The sequence below is a fragment of the Phasianus colchicus genome, chromosome 1 (assembly GCF_987193195.1).
Source record: "Phasianus colchicus chromosome 1, bPhaCol1.hap1.1, whole genome shotgun sequence".
Taxonomy (NCBI): domain Eukaryota; kingdom Metazoa; phylum Chordata; class Aves; order Galliformes; family Phasianidae; genus Phasianus; species Phasianus colchicus.
The window spans coordinates 87512613-87533626 of record NC_143436.1 but is presented as its reverse complement, the minus strand read 5'-3'; the positions used below and the strand labels follow the sequence as shown (position 1 = coordinate 87533626).

At 43.6% G+C, this 21014-nt stretch overlaps 1 protein-coding gene across 5 annotated transcripts in view; it reads right to left on the bottom strand.

The window, feature by feature from the left end:
- Positions 1–2892: 2892 nt before the first annotated feature.
- The window catches only part of NFKBIZ (NFKB inhibitor zeta), a 20404-nt gene continuing 2282 nt past the window's right edge, over positions 2893–21014 (bottom strand). Inside the window, exons 1-12 of one of the 5 annotated variants that reach the window (XM_090151734.1) lie at positions 19830–20241; positions 10050–10189; positions 9139–9175; positions 8926–9032; positions 8052–8815; positions 7514–7619; positions 7043–7189; positions 6634–6697; positions 5900–6069; positions 5351–5461; positions 5092–5259; positions 2893–4096 (exon numbers count right to left, since the gene is read on the bottom strand). In XM_090151734.1, coding sequence (XP_090007860.1) covers positions 4043–4096; positions 5092–5259; positions 5351–5461; positions 5900–6069; positions 6634–6697; positions 7043–7189; positions 7514–7619; positions 8052–8815; positions 8926–9032; positions 9139–9175; positions 10050–10189; positions 19830–19848 — 1887 coding nt within the window. In that variant the 5' untranslated portion in view covers positions 19849–20241 and the 3' untranslated portion in view covers positions 2893–4042. Of the gene's footprint in view, positions 4097–5091; positions 5260–5350; positions 5462–5899; positions 6070–6633; positions 6698–7042; positions 7190–7513; positions 7620–8051; positions 8816–8925; positions 9033–9138; positions 9176–10049; positions 10190–10397; positions 10714–18969; positions 19796–19829; positions 20242–21014 lie in introns of those variants that run through there. The other 4 variants (XM_090151741.1, XM_031613049.2, XM_031613051.2 and 1 more) reach the window with 4 other exon arrangements.

Below are 21014 nucleotides of genomic sequence, written 5' to 3'. Positions count from 1 at the left end.
TCTTCTTCTGATAAAAATATAAAATGAGCAATGAATGTGGGAAATGTACTTTTTCCTTCCCCAGAAGCAGAACACATTTCTTGTAAATCATGAATTGCCACCTTCCACAGTTCCAGCCAGATGAGTAGTCCACAAAAATCAAAAAGCAACTTGTTCCTGAGGTTTGGCTTACTTAGACAAACAAATCAGAAACATCCTGGGAACAAAGCTCCCTACGTCTTAAGATCCCTACTCAGACCAAAGCCAGTTTCTTTTGCCTCTATTGTAACTATAGAAACAAATGGCACGCCTGCATCCAAGTCAATAAAAGCAATTTTGCACTTTCCCAGCACCACAGGTTTTCAGGTAAACACTACTGGCCTGCTAAATATTTAACATCACTTGCCTTTCAGTAAAAGAAAAGAAAAAAAAAAGATTCGTTTCAAATAACTATTCATGTCACATCAGATACGTCAGAACTTAGCAATGCTATAGGACAGATAAATGAGTCAGTTATACTTGAGGTGAGGAAGCTTTCTTGTGAAATTACCTACTGACCTCAAGACAATGAATTAGACTGTGTGCAGATTAAATTTGTTCCAAACACTTCTGTCCCACCTCAGGATTTTTTTCATTTTTTTAATATATTTACATATATATATATATATTTTTTAAATGTGGACCTTCAAGAATATTTACAAATCAACAGCACAAATATCACTGAAAGAACAGCCCCCACTTGTTAAAAGCCTCTCACCAGCAGCACCTATTTTATACATAAGCACAGAGTACACACTCATGCTCTGCTACCCTCAGAAGCCCAAGGTGCTTCTATCCCTTTGTTAGATGACTCAGTCACCAACACCCAAAAAGGAGTGCCAGGCAGGCAGATTGGGCTGATGTGAAGGACCAAATCTCATCAGCGCTTTTTTCCTTTGTAATCACCTTTTATAAAGAAGATGAAAATGCAGAAAGCTTGCAGTTTGGCTCCTCACAGAAAAAAAAAAAAAAAAAAAGACAACTTCACTAGCAGTAATAGATGCATTCAGATGGCATCGCATCCAATCTAGTCTCAGCCTAATTAGTTGCTCACCTAAACAGGTACCATTTCAACTTCCCATAGCCTAATAGAAATTCAATCCTATTGCCACTCTCTATCATCATTTCATACTCTTAACTACTGCACAATATGCAGCCTCCTCTTTTTGCCATTTCTCAGCACAAGAAGCAATTTTTGAGGCCTCCCACTTTCTGCACAGAGCGGGAGCAGACCAAATGATCTGCTGGCTCTCCCTTGAAGCACTCTGTTAACCATGGGATGAATTTCCCAGATTTTCCTCCCACAAGGGTGCAGTTGGAATCAACAGAGACAGACAGAAGCTGGGAACCAACCAGTAAGACCCTATTTGCAATGATTTGGAGAGAGGATGTAATCATCTACTCCAGCATCATATCTGCAAGAGTGACCATTAGAAAAATCCCAGGAGAGATTTAAGAGCAGATCAAGCTTGTATGATACTACAGAACTTTATCAAGTACTCTCTCAGCACCCTTCAAAACAGGGAGGACTGACATGGTTCATCTGCTAACTAATCCTCCACAGAAGTTTGCCTCTTAGATATGTATACAGCCCCTCCCCACATCATTGTATGTCTTGCTTCTATGTTTTTCATCTCAAATAATCACATCCTTTTGTCCATTGTGCTCTTGATTCCTTCATTACTAGCATTAGGCTTTTGTACAGTGGAACACACACTGAGCAGCTAATCCCAGTCCAGTTTCTCTGGCTGGACAACAGCACAGATCTGTGCTATCTGCTGTCAGTCACCGCTCCTGCAGTGGAAGAGAGCTCGTGTACTCTGCTCTTCCCTGTAGGGAAGCTCTTCCATAGACCCACACCTCTTACAATCCCAACACACTCTTACCTGAGCAGACACCCAAACTGCATAAGACAGTGAGGTGGGGGCAATGGGTTTATTCAAGTAGCACAGAAATGATTTAGTTCCCCTCAGTTCCTCTCCTACTGAAAGGGACTACATGGTTCATCTGCTTTTTGGCTGCTGCTGTCTACCAGCTCAGTGCTCAGCAAGGACAGTCTGCCATAATAGTTCTCTTTCTGAAAGATCAGTTGCAGTTAGCTCGGAGCCCATCTTTTCACTTGTGAAATGAGAACAGTCTTTCCCCAAGCGTATAACTTGTATGGACTTTCATCAGTGCTAAATTGACTGTACCTGAGATGCCAGAATAGAAGGCAGGCAAGAAAAATAACTGGGAAAACATGAGATTTTTTACAGAATTGAAATTCTTTCATATAGGGACAATAAAATAAAAGATCCTCTGTTAGAGAAATTGTTCAGGTAACAATTTAGTCACTAAGTTGGCAAATTCCAACTCCTATTTGAGGCACAGCTACCAAATACACCAACCACACGGTGCGTGACCCAAAACATGTTAGGATCACCCACAACAATAACAGCATGGAAAGTAAGCATGAGCAGTGGAACAGAAGGGAGACTCCATCTCATACCTCCCAGAAGGACTTTCACCAGTCTCGCAGTATTGCTGTGCTATATCAGTTTTATCTCAAGCTTGGTTTTGCCATCAGTTTTCGTACCACAGACAGTAACCACCAAAACGTGTAATTAACATGTTTATTCAAACACAAGATACATTAAACCCTTCAAGAAACACATCACAGCTCGGCCTCAGCATATTAGATTTTCCCACTTAGCTTGCCTACAAGACATACTTTGCCACAACAGCACAATCAGACTAAATGGCTATGGCAGAGAATCATGTGTGATGCGAGAACAGGATAAGAGCAAAGACCACTAGGAGAACATATTGCTGGGATTACAGCCCAATGTGGATTGTTCTGAAATTGACGAGAGAAGGAAGCTTTCTCCAACAGAATACAAGTATACAGTATAATTAGTACACATTTTGCATTAATATTTATAATTATTAAAAATAGAAAAACATTAGTTTCAATTGGCTCTCTACAATACCTATAAGGTAAAGCCATAAATGGACTAACTCTGCTAAGGTGAAAAATGCTAAATCTCTAGAACTGACTAGAGCCCAATTCAGCAGATAACTTAGGCATGTGCTCAAGTTCTACTGACGCTAGCGGGGCTTACAAACATTTAAGTAAATCACAACGAACAAAGAGAGATTTCAACATGCATCAAGAGCTAAGTACATGCTAATTATCTCCAGTGAATCAGGATCATAATCCTTAAAACATGACAAAGTTATATACACTATGTAAATCACAATATTTCTCCCTCAATCTACTGTCCAGACAAAAGAAAACCTCTCTGCTGGGTACAAAACCACCCAATACTGTCCCCTGAACAAGCATGGCTCTCATGTTTTATTAACAGCTCCAAAAGCACAAACACAGCAGTGCTATGGACAATCCATCTTAACTGTTCTTTTTGCCCCAGTACAGTATTAGAATTTCATATGTGATTTAGGAGTTCAAGATCAGCAAACTCATTGCTTCTTCAGCTCATTCCCAATCTACTGATAGATGCTCAGAACTATACAAGTGTACAACAACGCCAATGATTATATACAATCATGCACAGGATACTGGAAGGAAGCCACAAAGGTATATAAATAAAATTTCCATTTGAAAAAAAAATATTTCTCTTACACTTAACATTAAAGTGTTATCACAAACAAAAAACTCTGCAGTGTTGTCACATATCAGCCATGTCCAAACAAGACTGACTGTAAAATCATCCTTGTCCAGAAGTTAGCTTGTCATAGCTATGAAATCCAGGTATCCAGGCAAAGATTCCACATACTTGGGAATGAAACATTCCCATTTGCTCAGAGGAATTTAACTGTTGGTTTGTTAGGTTTTTACGGCTTTTTGTTGTTGTTTTTGTTTTTTCCCTAAACTTACATAACCCACTATATGATAGTGAACAAAATACTTTTGTTTCATAGAAACAACTAACATTTGCCAACACCAGGCAAATGGTCTATTTACAGATACATTAGGACTGCCTGACTGACAGTGAGTGTACGATAACTCCAAGTAACATGGAGCTCAAAACAGCGACGCTCTCTGTTGAACTGTCTTCCCTTTTAGGATACGTCTTATCTAGACAAAAGAAAAAGACAAAACCATTAGCATGTATCATCCTCCAGTGAACCAATCTAAAACAAACCAAAGAAAACAACACTAGAGGTCCAACTCAACTCTTTACAAGGATAATGGCATGACGAAGGAAATGTTTTTTAAGTTGAAGGAAGGAAGATTTAGGTTGGATGTCAGGGGAAGTTCTTTACTACGAGAGTGGTGAGGTGCTGGAGCAGGCTGCCCAGAGAGGTTGTGGATGCCCCATCCCCGGAGATGTTCAAGGCCAGGTTGGATGGGGTCCTGGGCAGCCTGGTCTAGTATTAAATGTGGAAGTTGGTGGCCCTGCATGTGGGGAGGAGGAGAGAAGGTTGGAGCTTCATGATCCTTGAGGTCCCTTCCAACCCAGGCCATTCTGTGATTCTGTGAACTCTGCATTCCTCATTTATCTGAGTCTAGCTTCCAAGTTGAGTTATATACAGAATGGATCCAATTTTACAAGATTTGAACCAACAGAATTACTCAGGTTATTAGCTTCTTAGCTCAAGAGCCATCTTTTTTGGTTACATATTTGTACAACTGCTATTTCTTCAACTGTTATTCAAGCCTAAGAACTACCATTTTCACTGTTTGTTGTAATTACTAACATGACCTTACATCATACTGAGATCAACACAAGAAAGGAGATGACCTCCCATGTGCTGCACATTTATGGAGAAAATACTTCTAAATATTATTTTCACAGGAAAAAAGTTTCTGAGATGGGGAAGAAGCTACAAATTAAATCTGTATAGTTTTGGATCTCTACATATTCTTCCTGATCTTAACATTAAAAGATCCCTCAAGAAAACACCATCTGCAGGAACTTTTCCCTAGAAGTTACAAGAGCTCAAAGCTTGGAAAATTTTGAGAGAAATATAACTTCTGTGCTGGTGCAGGAGGATAGGGGCTAAGAGTTTGGGGATTTTGGGGGTGGGTTGTTTTATTTTTATTATTTTTTTATTATTTTTTTTTTTTACCTGTTCTCCTACAAGGCCATCAGGAACCAAGTGAACTGGCTGCTCATTTTCCAAATTTCTGGCACTTGGATCAGCTCCCTTTCGCATTAGCAGGCGAACTGCATCCAACTGACTCACCCGATACTGCAGGCTGGCAGCCACATGGAGTGCTGTGTTGCCATTGTAAGCCTGGAAAAGACAAAGTAACACCGTGAAAAAAACAGCAAGGGGCATGAGGTCGCAGTGACAAGCGTACACATCCTGGATTGTATCTACCTACCTTTGCATTAACAAAAGAGAGGCAGTTGGGCAGCTCCAAGAAGAGACGAATGAGCTCCAGATTCGCTTCCTCTGCTGCCAAATGTAAAGCAGAACGACCGCTCTTGCGATCCTACAAAAACAGAAAACAATGTTGAGCAAGAGTACTTACTTCGCTGAAAGTCTGTCTGGACAGGAAGCAGTATTTGACAACAATTTACAGTTCAAAAGCAGTATATCATCAGCACCCTATTACTACAGCGCTCCAAACATACTCTTAAATTTAAGGCACAACCAATTTCAACCGGCATAGTATCATTCTTAATCCAGAAATTAGACTGTCACCTCCCTTTTCCCATGGTTCATTTGCATTGATAATACCTTGTTCTTAATAAATGCAACATTCTTATTCCATTTAGGTAAATTAAGCTGAAGGTTGCTTAGGAAGCTTTCAAATGAGTTTACTTCCTCCCTGTTAAGTGGGCTGAGATGTGGCATGGGAGAAAGGGGCATGATCCACTTCCATGCCTTCTTTGGATCTGGCATTTTACACAAAAATTGTTCTTCTTACTTTTGCTTCAACAGAAGCTCCCATTTGTATCAGAGTCTTGATGGTTTCGACCAGGCTCTTGTTTCTCAGCAGAAGTTCCTGAACCTCAGGGGAGTGAGGTGGTTGACAGTTTTGTAGTTCATGCAGCACAGCATTATGGGCCAGAACAGCACAGTGCAGAGCCGTCAAACCTTAACATGAAAAGTTCAACATTAATAATGAATGTAATACAAAATTCTCGACTGGCTGTTTGCTTCCACATTTCTAAGTGAGAATGACTACTACTCCTGAATGGCTCAGGATTTGGGCTGTTAGTCACTCTAAGTGACAAGTCACGTAAAGATCTCTGTTAAAATACTTCTTTAGAGAATGTACTTCAGGAAGATCTACCGCATGGAAAATAGGTTCAATTAAAACAACTCTCTGGCGCTAGAGATACTGCATTCTGTATCCACCAACGTGCCACTGGCACTCACATTTTAAACAACAGCCTATTATCATCTATCCTTTCCATGCCAAACACGTCAATCACACGTAAGAGAGAATAGGGAAAGATCTCAACAGGCAGAGGCTAGCTGTGCTTTTATCTGACAGATATGCCAACTGTAATGCAATTTCAATTCTAATTGTGAATTTGAACCCGGCAAAGATATAATCCATTTTATTGCTCTTTTCCCAGGATAACATTCACATCAGCAGCTATAAAACCCCGTATCACTCAGCAAACTGTAAGTTATAAACCCCAAACTACTCACCATCATAGTTCGTTGCCTCAAGGTCCACATATTGATTGCTTCCCATGGCTCCCTTTTGGATTGCCTACAAATGTGGGAACAGGTATGCATTTAGGTCTACCCAAACCACATACTGCTTCCTCAAGCTTGTATACAGTCTTCCTGCAACAAAGTTGCAGTCAAGAATAGTATTAAACACTTAAGACTTATTTATTGTTTTCATATACTACACTACCTAATTCCTCACTGGTGGGACTCTTACAGCAAGAGTCATCCTCACTTTAAACCATTAACGTGGAGTCTAAGACATATTAAAAAGGCTACACAGGAAAAAGATAAGGAGAAATGCAGTATTTTTATAGCCCTCCAAAACTGCTAATGCCAAGTTAGAACTATGGATAGGGCAGAGCTATGTCTGCCTCATTCTCACCTGAAGGACCTGGGCATGCCCCTTCTCAGCACAAACATGCAATGGCGTTCTACCCCAGCAGTCTGTGGTGTTGACTTGAGCCCCCAGGCTAACCAAATCCTGCACAATGAGATGCTGGTTGGCAGCCACGGCAACCTGGAAAGCACTCTGCAAACATTGAGAAGAAAATTTCAACTATTAGTCATCTGATCTCTAACAGGAAAGAGCAACTAAAACAAATAAAAAGCCTAGCTACCCAGTATTATTTAAGCAGTGATTACGAATACCAGGAAGCCAGGACAAAAAGTCGAGCGTATAGTTTTACCAGCTCAAGGTGATCCCAAGAAGTATTAATAGCTCAAGGTTAATATTAGTATGCAGACTAAATCTCAGGGTTAATATTAAATAAGCATTTCACCACATTTTCCTCAGGGTCCAGACATCAGAGTGCTCAGGTGCACAAAGTGGGTGGGAAGAGTTCGAGAGCCTCACCTGGCCATTGTGCTCTTTAATATCCAACATATGCAGAGCAGCCATTTTCCTCGCAAGAACGTAGGAGAGAGCTCGTCGGCCCTGGGCAACAGCAATGTGAAGGAAGCTGCATAAAGAGAGAAAACAGTTAGACAGCCACACAGACTGGGGCTCAAGTCACTACACAATTCCAAACGCACATTGTGGGAACGGCTTTATACTGCCAGCTTCAGACTTCATCTGAGTAAGATGGAAACTCAGGCACCTTCCTCCAAGGCAGTTTAAAGCATCTAAATTAGAATCTTTTTTCTCTCAATTTACCAGATAAAGATCTAATAAGTACCTGACACAAGATGATACAACTATCTTATCTACTAGATATGCTGCAACTGCATGTATCACAGCCCATCAGCAAGACCACAGCTGGTGAAACTACTGCACTCATGGCACAAGCACCACTAAGAAATAGCTTTCACTACAACTTAGTGGACTGCCAAAACCTGAACAGAAGTGCTCTCCAGTCTTCTATTTCAGAAACAGTGAGGTAAGGGCTACTCACGTGTCTCCATCTGAGTCTTTCGCTAGAAACTGGTCTTGAGAGATGTTAGCCAATTTGTTTTCCTCCTGCTCCACTTGCCACTGGAAAAACGACTTGCCCAGCTGTGTTGTGTTTCTGGCAACACTTTGGGGTGGTAGAGAGACATTTAAAGTGGCCAAAGAGACACTGCGTTCAAGACTACTGCAGGCATTATTGGGAGCCAGGCTGAAGTTCTGAGCGTGGGGGCTGACATTAGCCTGCGGGTGGGCAGTGGTCAAGGACTGGAGGGGAGCAGAGATGTTCTCCGAGCCTTCAGAATCGTTCAGGAGGGAGGAGAAACTTTGCGATGGGCAATACTGCAGTTCATGGCTCTCGAAGGCATGCTGGTGGTAGCCTGGAGACTGGTCATTGGCAGAAAACGGCCTGTACTCCAGAGATGCATCTGAAGTGTAGCTCTGTGACAAATCCTGGTTCTGCGATGAAGGAAACTGGTAATGCTGAGGAGGATCAAGCATATTCTGGGAGGCGTGATCTTGGAATGCTTGGTACTTCTGGGGTGGGGAGAAAGCCTGTGTTCCCGGACTGTCGTGGTATTGTTCGCCAGGTGAGTTGTGGCTGGAGACACCGTGCAACCAGCTAACCTGCACTGTATTCAGGGAAACAGGGCTGGACTCGTTCTTAATGTTTATGATGTTCTGAAGCAGATCAGAATTGCTGTCATGCTTTGGTTCGTTTTTATGCGTCTCTTCCATGTTATCCATTGAAGTTGGGGTCTGGGGCGGTGTCTGTCAGAAAAAGCAGCAAAACAAGCCCCACAGAGTCAGAGGTATTGTTTTAGGAGACACTTTCTGATTACAGAGAAACAGGCACAGAAAAAATACTACTTCAAGCTTACCAGGAGGTGAGGGTGAACATTAACTTGGCGTTTGAAAGGAGGTCCATCAGAAAGAAGCTCGGGAGCCTTTCTTTTGCCACCCTGACCCAGAACGCTCTTCAACTCTGCTAAAATAAATAAACATATCAATAAATAAACAATTATTCTTACAATCTACTTTTAAAATATTATTGCAGGGTATTTAGAAATGCTCAGGCGTTTGTTTTTTCTCACCTGTGTACGGTTCGTAGTTCACCAATCCTCCTTGTGCCTTTCGAGGGGAAAAAAACAACAAAAGCAGATTATTCAATCATTATAATGCTATCCCAGTGAAAACTAAACAAAACAAACAGAAGCAGAGGTTTCCTTCTACAAACATAGAATACGTTTTAGAATAATCCTAGTACAGGACAGTCAAGCCTCAATCTAATTGTTTTCAATTGAGGTTAGAAAACATAAAGAGTTTTATGCAACTTAAATGAAAACTGCCTTTTTTCTTAAGGCTTTTTTAATAAGCTAATTGTTACAATACCACAGAACTCAAGAAAACGTAGAGGAAGACGACGTTCCCCAGTAAAGTCTCAAGATTTTGCTTTTTTTTCTTTTAATGTGAATTAGCCTGCTCATTTTCTCCGTCTCTAATGCTGTGAACCTTTCTATGCAAAAAGTTTCCAGTGGCAACACTAGCGTAGGAAACTCCAACACGCTGTCAAAAGGCAGACTGTGAGGAAAAACTCTCTCTAAGCCTCTCAGCCTTTCTCACATCTTCCTATTTTCCAGACTGCGGTCTGTCTGCCTTTACACAGGAGAAAAGCAATATGCTGCTAAGCAATTCTCCTCAGAGAAGGCTCCGCTCCTAAAACAAATGACCTCGCGTGAGCTAGCAGGGGCTGTCTAAGCATAGAACACAAATCCATCTTTATGTGAACTCTCCTCAAAAAACAGGGCTCAGTGAGATGTTCAGGTGCCCCCCACAGAAGCTGTCCTGCCCATCTCCTCCCAGCTCACTTCTTCCACGGCGTGTATTGCAAAAATTACGACTCCATCCCCATCAGATAACACCAGAAACTTTATCGCGTGCCTTCCTTCGCCAACCTCAATCGTGGTTAAACCCCATTATGTCAGCCCTGAAAAACGCTCATTACCTTGCCTTCATCCGCAGCGGGGCCTGAGGACATCTGCTTGCTGCTCCTGAAGTGCAGCAGGAGCTCCTTCACCGAGTTCTTCACGCGGACCCCCTGGAACGGCCCTCTGTGCTGCTTTCCTCCCCCCATGTGCTGCTCAGCTGTCGAGAGAGCACACGGAAGACGACGCTTAAGCCGCGGGGTCGGCATTCACAGAAGCAGCCGAGCCCGTGGAAGCCACCCAAGTCGCAGCCGAGGACCTCATCAGGCCCGGCCCAGCGCCCCGCTGCCGAAAGGGCCGGAAAGAACCCGAGCGCGGACCCGCGGCCGCCGCCACGACCCATCCCCGCAGCCCCGGCCCCGCCGTACCTTGCAGCGCGGGGCGGGCGCCTCCCCGGCCGTCCCTCCGGCCGCCGCCGCCGCGGCTGCTCACCGAGAGGTCCGAATCCGAGCCCGGCGAGCCCGGGGCGGAATGCGCCGGCGAGCAGCTGCCTTCGCTGGAGTGGGGCGAGGCGCCGTAGAAATAGGCGAGGTTAATGGGGCTGCTGAGAGCCCCGCCGTCGCCGTCGGGCGCTGCGTCCCGGCTGCTGTCCACGATCATGGCGGTGCCGCGGGGCGGCGGGCGGCGGAGAACGGCGGGCGGCGGCGCGGCGACGGTCACGTCCAGGGCTGAACGGGCGGCGCGGCGGGGACTGGCGGGCGGCGGCAGCCGAGCCGCGCTTATAGCGGCTCCGCCCCGCCGGCAGAGGCGGGCCCGGGCACGGGCGGGGCCGCGCTTCCCGTAAGGGCGGCGGGGGGAGGCGGGACGCGGCCGCGCCCGGGATGGGGCTGGGGAACGCAGCCAGGCCGAGTCACCCCGCAGCGGCTGCCCAGCGCGGAGCAGACGCGAAAGCTGTCTTGTTTTCGTGCTGCGGTGGAGCGGGAGCGCAGCAGAGCGGGGAGGTGAGGCTGGCGAGGCGCTAAGCACAAGCGCAGTCTCTCACTCGCTTTTAACATCAACCGCACGGGTCGGTTAACTGTACTCACGGGGCGCACCTCTCCCTTTTCTACCTTCCGAAAAGATGTTTCTGCTGCCACCGTACTCACCGTCACACGAACCCGTGTTTGTCCGCAGCAGGTTGTGATTAGGATGTTGTTAGCGCTGCGGCTGCCCCAAAAATATGCAGTAAAACACACCACTGTATTTCTGAAGTATATTATGCAAATTGGAGGTCTATAATTTAGGTTATTATACGTGTTTTAATTGTGCTAAAAAAACATGGGACAGGTGCAACGTGAAATTATATTAATCAGCTGTGAGGAGGCAGGAGGGAATTACTTTGTAGTATTCAAACATTTTGTCCCCTATTGAGTGAGGAAAGGGTTTCACTTGGCAGTATCAACAATTTCCTGCTCCAAAAACACAGCTTTTAAGCCACAGATCAGATTTATGCAGTGACAGTAAAATGGGCAAATGTAATGTACAAAATGAAGTCAAACACTACCCAGTGCCAGAAATAGCATAGCCTAATAAAGCAAGAAAAAATAAAGCATTCATTTGCTCCCTCAGCAGCAGCAGGTTTCAATGAACTGCATTATGCAAGCAAGGATTTCTGAAATCAAGCTGTATGTTTTAAACATGTGACTTTGCCCTCTTGTTCTCCAAACCTCAAGATCTCAATCGTGATACCTTAGCTTTAGGTAGGCACTTTGACTATTTTCTTGCTAAAATGCGCTTGCTGAGATCCCTTACCTCTAGGACATGCTTTGCACACCGATGGGAGGATCCATGACATGGCTTTCTGAAAACAAACCTGACTGATCTAATCTAATTTTTGCATCGCTGCTCTGCAGATGGGAAGTAAATGGTTTTAGTCTGGTCAGAAGGGTCTCCACAGATCTTATCTTTTAACAAACAATAACACGAATTGGAGAAGTATGTAGATGAAAAAAATAGATTTAGTGGCATACTGGTCTGTAATTCCCTTAGAAATGCCAAGGGTAAAAGTGGATGTCAAACCAGAAGTGGATTTCACTCCTCTTAATTCTACTAGGTCACGCAAGGTCCATAAAAACACATACAGGCAGAGCGAGCAACACCTTTACCACTGCTATTCCATAATCAGTTTGGATCTGATTTAATTGAAGATTAGCCTCTATGTGTAAACAAAAACTACCCTATGAAACAATATGATGAGGTTTTTACCTTAATGCAAAGAGGTTGTGGAATTTCTATTCTATTTCAAAGTTGCAAGTCTACTGAAGGCTGAACTGTTGATCTGCTCTCACTGGACCACATAAAATCCACTTCAGGCAACACTCTGATACCTCAGCTCTCAGGTGTTTCATCAGCAACGTCTCATTTATCAGGTCTCCTGACATAAATCTGCTCCCCATCAAAGCAGATTAAGACAGGTCTAATTCCACCAAACTCTGTAACAAAAGACTCTTTCAAAAATACACACACCCAACGTTGCACAAGATGAGCCGGCTCCCAACAACCTCTCAAAGCACTCCATGCAAGTTACTGGCAAATTATTGCTACATTTACAAATTGTAATTATTAATACTGCAGACCTCGAATGTTTCTCTTAGCCCAACCACCACGTAACATTTGTGGTGACCAAAGCTCCAGCAAATGTCTTCAGCCTAAGGAAATTCCTGCCAGGCAGGGTAGCAACCAGAAGGTCTCATCACCTTTTCTCCTGCCAGGAGAGCTGGCAGAGCCTGTATGGATGGCCACAAGCTGGGAGGAGGAGGTCAGTAGGGTAAGTATCTATGAAGGCACTCACCAGGCAGCTTCAGCTTCAGCCAACTTTGGCTAAGCAGTAACCCAGCAAAACCCATGGAGCTGGGGAGCCAAGAGGCCTGTGTAGGGGTGGACACCTCAGCTCCCTAAGCAATGGTCTCCAGGTTCTCATCACCCCTCCTCCTGTTCACTGCGATGTATCAATAATGCCAACTAGTGGCCAACATTAGCAACATTTGTCCTGAAACCTGTCTTGAATACAACAGCAAATAGCAAGACGTGCTTATATTCCTATCTCAGACTGCTGAGAAAATGAGACACAGTGTATCGGTTTTCAAATCAAAACCTCAGCTTCTTTCCTCGCTACCAATTAAACATGCAGATTAATCACTGCTGCCTGCTTCCACATTGCTGTCTTATTCAGAGCCAGCACTGAGCAAAGACACCCTGGAAATGCTGTTACTGGGCTTTCCCATGGACAAGGCCTGAAATAACTGTGTTCTTAACATGAGAAAACAGCTGACCCACTGCCCAAAATTGAAGCAGATCAAGAAGCCTAGTCAGTGCTTTGGGGGTTTTCTGTTAAAACACATTTTCTAATCATAACCATGAGCTTTTCCCTCATTTCTGGGTCCTGGTGCTGAGAGTAGCACTTGAATCATGACAACATAACCTCAGACCAAGAGAGATTTTTTCCTGTCCAGCTTTCAACCATCTCTGGTTTATCCTTTCTCACAAAATGCCTATAGCCTGAGCTGGAAGGGGAAGGGGACTTCCAGACCATATTGCAGCATAACATTAAAGAAACCAGAAGGAAATTTTCTGTGAAACTACCTCAATATTGGATGGGGACAACTGGTGCAATGATCTCTGCAAGGCCCACAGCACAGGTAATGGAGGGGATCTAGCACTCCCAGTTCTGAAAAACCTGGGCTGCACAGCTCAGGTAAAGGTTTGCAAATGCTTGCAAATTACTTCCTCCTAACACCCTATATCATCCTCTTTAGCTTCATAGGTAAGTGATCACCAATCCAACAAAACCAACCCCTACTTTTATATGGTCATATGACGCAGCCCCACAGCATCCCCTCATATCCTGTTCCCAGGATTGGTAACAGGGCATGTCCCTGAGCTCAGTTCTGGGATCACCAACTCCTGAGGATTAAACCTCGGCATGGTTTGCTCTAGGACTGCTCCCTGCAAGCAGTTGTACAGGCAAGGCTATGCCAGTTTACCTCCCGCTATTTTGAATGACTCTCCAAAAGGCATCCTTCCTCATCTTACCCCTCTGAAAAATCCCCTGGAAGCTGTAGCTCCACGTCACATATGCAGCAACGACTTGCTTGAGAAGTAGCGCTGTGTTGGCAGCGATGTGTTATTTCAGGCACTCAGTGTTGAAGAGGGGAAAAAAAAAAAAAAAAAAAAACCAAACAAAAGAAAACACAACAAACCAAGCATGGAAAATATGTCCTGAGGAGGCCACACAGAGCTCAGAAGAGATCACAGCAAAGGGTTATGCTTTATGAATACGGCCAGCCTGCTGTAGGGAAATGGACAGGCCGTACAGCGTCTGTGCCTGCACTGCCTGGTCCCTGGGGCAGACACTGGGGTGAGTGCAATAAAGTGTATCGACTTCAAATAAATCAACCCCATAAAGCAGAGCTTTGCTTTCACTTTACAGCAGTACACAGTTGTGTCTGCCAGATATATAGCCACTCCTAACACGCTGGGGAGCACAAGGAGACTGCCAGCCCCCAGAGCAGCTCACAGTTTGGTGGGAATGGGAGTGGTCTAAAGCCTCCTCAGGCCGTCCTTAGTGGCAGCACAGAACAACACAGAACAGCCTTTAGGTAAATTGGCAGGGACAAACTAATAGTGACAAGAATTTGGTTTTGCAACACATTTCTGGAATTGTATGACCTCTGTGGTATTTCTTAAACTGAAAATAAAAATGGTAGTTTACTGTCCAGTTGCTTAATGCAAGTAAGTATTTGCTGTGTGGATGTCAAATGTTGCTTATTCTGAAATAGGTATAATTAGCCTCCTGCTACAGGCTTTGAGTCAAGGTGTGCGAATACAGCTGCCACACCTCTGTGTGCCAGAAGCATTTCTATGCAGCATACAAATTCCAAACAGTCCAACATAACACTGAGTTGGCTTTTAGAACAGCACCAAGAAAACTGGAGATGAAAGCTTACTAACAACTTCACTCCCAGAGACTGTTCTCTAGGATCAATAAGCATGTTTGCCCTAACAACTTAAGAGACCATGTGTTGGCAGGTTGGAAACAGGCCATGATGCATTTTTTTTCCCCTCTAAAAGCTAGTACAGAGGAATCTGTGTTCCTTCTCTCTGCTCTACTTGTATTGCTACATTTTTCCTCGACATTGGTCTCCATGACTGCCATTCTAGGATTAGCCTGAACTTCAAAAGGGAGTGTGTATAGTTCTTCATATTAGAGGAAAAACTTAGACTATTTACCATGTATCTTTTGGGCTTACTCCTTTGATCTGAAGAATGTTTTTTTTTTTTTTTTTTTTATATTTAAGAAAAAAAAATTGGTTGCTCCCAACTAGATTCTTTCACACTGTGTATGTAAAGCAGCTGAAATCAGTACAGGGGAAAAGAAACGCCAAACCTGTAAGTGTTCAAAGCTGCCTAAGCTGATTTCTTTACAAGTAAACAGTCTCCTTTGTACGTCTTGTATTTGTGGACATTCCTTTTGGCATACTCACTGCCCTGGTTAGTCATGTTTTCTCATAAGCTGCTCTATCTCATTAGTACCTTGCAGTAGGAACTCATCACTAAGACACACACGCACCGCTGATGTCACAGCATGTAAATACAGAGCAAAATGCTGTTTCCCCATAGCAAAGGGCAACATCACATGTCAATTGGAAAACGTATTGCTGTATGAATACATGAAATAAATAGTACATGTTCCTGTCTCAAAACACTATGCTTACAATATTCTGATTCGGAAAGGGAGTTAGTGAAGTTTCTCAGTGCTGTTGAGACCGCTGTAGATTTAAAGATTCAAGCATGAGCTTTCTTTATGATTCATGCCAAAGGTCTTTTTCCTCCTAACTCAGGTGGCCAACCTAGGACAAAAACCTATCGATCATTCTAAGCCCACATTCATTTTTGTTTTCTGTTGTCCGACATGGGAGCTACAACCAAGGTAATGGGTTAGGCTCCAGTGGGCTTGGATGTCAGCCTCCTTACTTTCCTCAAACAAGGACAACTTTAACTACCAGGAAAACAGAATCACATTCTCATAGGGGATACAAAGTTGTCTCCCAGAATGCAGCAACATCAATCAGCTCTTCAGTGAGAAATACAAGGAAAAACTGCTTTATCTCAGCAAGGCTTTAAAACAGAAAAATATACCTTTGGAACTGTACTTCGCCTAGGATCAAACAGCCTCTCAATTCACACACAGTAATGGGTAGACTAACACGGACGTTACCATACATTTAGGCTTCTCAAACATGTTTTTCTACTCAAAAATGTTGCCCAGACAGATTTTGAAAAATTACCCTCTTCTTGGACACGATAACACAGTCACATCTACTTCACAGTAGTTCTCACCGGGCTGACACCTGGCCAGAAATCCCAGACACAGTGGTAGCACACATGCAGATCAACTATGCTGTAGCTGTGCAGCGAGATCAACACCTGCAGGGACTTCATCATTGATTTCCACCATCCTACACAGTTGATATATAAGGATCTGCTCAGTCTGAGAGTGCATATCAGCATGCAGGAAATCCCAGGCAGAAACAAGACAATGCTGAGTATTTCACACCACTGAGACTCGCACCAGTTTAACAACTCCAAGTTTACTGCAGCAAAGCACTTGCTGTTCTTGCATGTCTATGTCTTGACCTTATTTCACTATGATTTTCATACCATAGATTTTAAATACCTTTAGTTCAGACTTCCAGTTACTAGAGAAATCCCAGCTTTCAAATCACATGGCTATTCGACCCCAGGAAAGTCCCAAAACTCAGCTGTGGAACTGTCCTCCATTAGTCAGACAAAAATTCAATAAACAGGAAATATTCTCACTTTTCTAAAAAAGCACCTAAACCAAGGCAGCCAAGTAAGATTTCGCTACTGTAAGGAAAATATTGTTTTCATCCAAGCAGCAATATAAAAACTTCCCCAATGCTTGGGATGAATTTCAAATTCCAGGTCAGGATTTATCCACAGTTAAACGTGTGCAATCATCTTGAAGTAGGACAACGTCACTATCAGAATTTGTTGCCACACGTCTCAGCAATGTAATTCCTACACCTGCATGAAGGGTACTAACATCATGAAAAAGATACTAGTGTGATGTCATCTTTTGACTCTGTAAGATTAACAGCCAGTTTCTACACACTTAGAAAGAAATCCATGACAATGGATAGTAACAACACATTACATTAATATGCAAGTTGTACAGCAGTTAGCAAAAAAAAAATAGCAAGAAACTTTAAAAGAAACCCTTTGGATTTAGTGGGATATCATGGAAAATTCTGTTCTCACACTTCGGCTCTTTCCTTCAGTTCTCAGCTGGCAAGATGTATTGTCTAAAGCCAGACACATCCTGTCTCACAGGACACTGTTTTCCATGGAAGCTAGACCATGGATTTTTAAGTCTCCTTTTCAATTCCTGCCAATTTCCTGCAAAGAAAGCAGGGCTTAAGGCAGCTCTAGACTAGTCTTACACGTTTCGTCTCCTAGAACTGGTGATCGGGGATGCAAAAACTGCATTCAGGTTTTCTGGCAGCATCATCAGAACTGTGTTTTGCTGTCCACAAAACCCTGGGCTACAGCAGAAGGGTGGGCTGGGGCCAACCCTGCCATTCCACTGCTCTGGGAGGCTGGGGATAGGAAGGACATGCCCAGGAAAACAGCATGCAGTCCCAGAATTTTGTCAGCAACTAGCCACAGGCACTTAGAGACAGAGGGTGTTTGCTCCCCCACACACACCCTCCTCCTATCAACCTCCATTAAATGCAAAGGAAAATATGGCTTTTTTTTCTTCTTTTTTCTTTTCTTTTCTTTTTTTTTTTTTTTTTTTTTTTTTTTTTTTTTTTTTTTACAGAAAAAGTCAATAAAAGGTTTCAGTAGCCAAAAATAAATTGATTGCCTCAGGAACAAAGGTGATACAAGAGTTTAATTTGGAGCAGAAATATGGCTTTGTTCCCAGTGTCCCTAGATGACATTTTTTCCTCACTAGCTGGTCACACAGACTGGCTAACAAAGTATCCAGGATTCGGCCATTTTTCTGGTCCCTAGGGGCCTTGAGGGAAGCCAGGACATCCCAACTGGAAATACCCAGCTTCTATCTCAAATAGTTGCATGCTCCCCATCCTCAGCCATATGCGTGTCTCAGGTGACACTGTAGCGTGGCTACAAATACGTGTTGTTCTCTCCAAGAAGCTCAGTGCTGAGCTGCCTCCCAGCCTGCAGATACAGGCACAGGTAGCAAATCAGGATGCTGCAAATCAACCTCATGTGGTAAGCCAGAGAAACCCTCACCAGGCAGTGTAAAGGAGTTTATGGCCTGGTTCATTAAACTTATACCATACTGGATTTTAAAAAGAAGTACATTCAATGAACCCAAACTTCACTTTATTTCCACAGGCTTTTGCTAAATCTCAAAAGCAAGCATAAATCCCTGCTCTTTTTGCTGTGCTGTCAGCAGTCTAAACACACCGTGACAAGTTTACTCCTGTCCTATTGAAACTGGCAAACTTGTATGCTGATGAATTCTGCTATCCAAAATTACTCACTAGATTAAACAAACAAACAAATGCTGTAATCAAGATACCCAAGATACTTGCATCCGTTACCAATCTCTCTTCCAGTCAATGCCCTGATTTTAGCTGCCTGTCTGCCCTAACTCTAGAAAATGATTACATCCTCTCCTGAAAAAAAAAGATTATATTCAGAGAGAATCACCCAAAGTATCAAAGCTGTTTGGGGTTAAAAACTGCAGTTACTTCCACTTGTGTTTTGTCCCTAGACCCACTGCAGGCTTTCAAAATCCCACCATGTCTTGTGGTTTCTTTCTTCTTGGTTATCACCCATTACCCATCCAAAACCCAACCAGTCTTCTACACCCAACCCAATGTAGACGTGTACTACGTGCATATATGTAATATGTAAGTTCCAATCAATTACAGCTTTTAAAGAATAAAGCAAACAGAAATAGAGTACCTTCATGTCAGAAGAGCGAAGTTAGAGCTCTGTGGAATACAAGCCATCTCCTTGTACCCCACTGGCAAGTGATCGTCCCTTATGGCCACATCTGTGAGAATGACTGAAAAGTTCCTCTGAGATTTAACAATATGAAACAGAGAAACAACAGCAGGGAAACTACCCACCAAACATCTCGCTTACTCTGGCTTTTTAGTCACGGAGAAAAAAAAACAGTTAAAAAAAAAAAAAGACTCCCTAAACACCTTCTCCCTAAGTTTTAGAGCTCCAGGCTGAGTGCCCACAGGGCTGTTTTTATTGCAGTGCCCAGGCACCATTTATCTTTTAGCTCTGGTTAATCGGGGAGGGCCAGAGGGGAATGTTATGACATGTGAGAGGAAGCAGGAGGGTGGAGGAGGGCAGTGCGAGAGTGGCTCCCTGGACTTTTTCTGCATGGTGGAATTTCCCAGACAGGGTGAGCCCCATCAGGGACATTCCCCTGCCAGGGAGGCTGGTAGGAAACCCCAAGCTGGTGTAACGCTGCCAAATAGGGTCTAGAACATACTGACGTATGTTTTACAGCAAGAACAATGAAAGAGGTCTGTTACAACAACGCAAGGGAACAGAAACCTGCAGCGTGCAACTCGGCAGGATTTCTTTCCTCATGTAGTTTGGTTCCACCTTCTATTTTCAGCACTGTACATACAGCCGCAAGAAACTGAGAAGCATTTTGTAACCCTCTTCTGTCACTGCACTACAGGGTAATCTATACTAGAAGGTGCATGTACAGCAGCCAAAAGAAAGCAAGCATCCCATGGATTTAAAAAAAAAAAACCAAACAAACAGCTTGAGCCTTCACGATACAGAGTAGGAAATAGTACCTCTCTCCTTGGTAAGCATCTGGATTTCAGGGTGGTTTTGCCTTCAGAAAGGCTGAGATGAGTTTCACAGAAGCTACTATCACTTACATCGTGCAAACGCCACACAATCAGAGCTTGATTTAAAAAAAAAAAAAAGTACTTCCCCTTAGTCATAGATGTAATGGATGTAAAGCAGTCATCTGCTTCAGTAGATAAACTAATCTTCAAATCTTTGTCACGGGAGAAGTTCCCAAGATTTTCCTAAAAGGAGAAAGGCTCCTTAAAAATCATTTTGCTTTTCTCCTTTCACCAGGGCCACACGCCAGAACCCTCCTTGCTCAAAGAATGTAGCCAACAAGGAGAGGACACACATCTTTTCAGAGCAAACATTTCCTGGCTTCGATGCATTTCATTAAGCTTTCTTACGCACAGTTAACACACGTCTACATACAAGGAAAGAACACTTAACCCCTAATCCCTTGGATCCCATGTGGGAAGCACAAGGGAATAGATGTTTAAAAAAAAAAAAAAGAGAGAGTAAAATAAAAACTAGTCAGACTCTACCCCCACCTTCACCCTGCCTCAGCAAGCTGAAAGACGTAGGAGAGAACTTTTTCTTCCCAAAGGTGATAATTTTGAAACCTTCCGCCTGCAGGCAGGAAATGCTGTGTGGGCTCCATCTTCCTGTTCTCAGATCTATTATATCACTGGAACATGTTCAACTGATAATCTCAATGGGCTCAACACTTCTTCAAAATAAGGGTATTTTCCTCTAGCCAGGGCAAGAATTTGCTGGGCAGCTGTAGGCCTAGAGTGCCCTCGGCCTTGTGTAACACACAGCAAGGCAGTGCCACAGACCAGGCCCTCACCCTGCTCACTCCCGCTGCAGCTTCGCAGCAAAGGGCTGCAGTTGGAGACCTGAGTGGTCTCTCAAGACCAAGATCTTTCTTTACAAAGAAGGTATGTGGATGGATAATACCTGGAGCACCACTCAGCTCATCCAGCTCTTTCCCCATAGGTGTAAGCTGCCTCCCAAACCAGGGTAGCTGAAGTGTTCTGTGTCCTAAAGTCATTATCAGATACTCATTATCAGCTGCAAACTCACCAGAGGTCAGCCCTGGGAGGAGGACCATCCACTCCTTCTGACTGCTGCTACAAAAACAAAGTCCAAATGGAACAAGAAGCAGGAACTGAGGCACAGAAGGG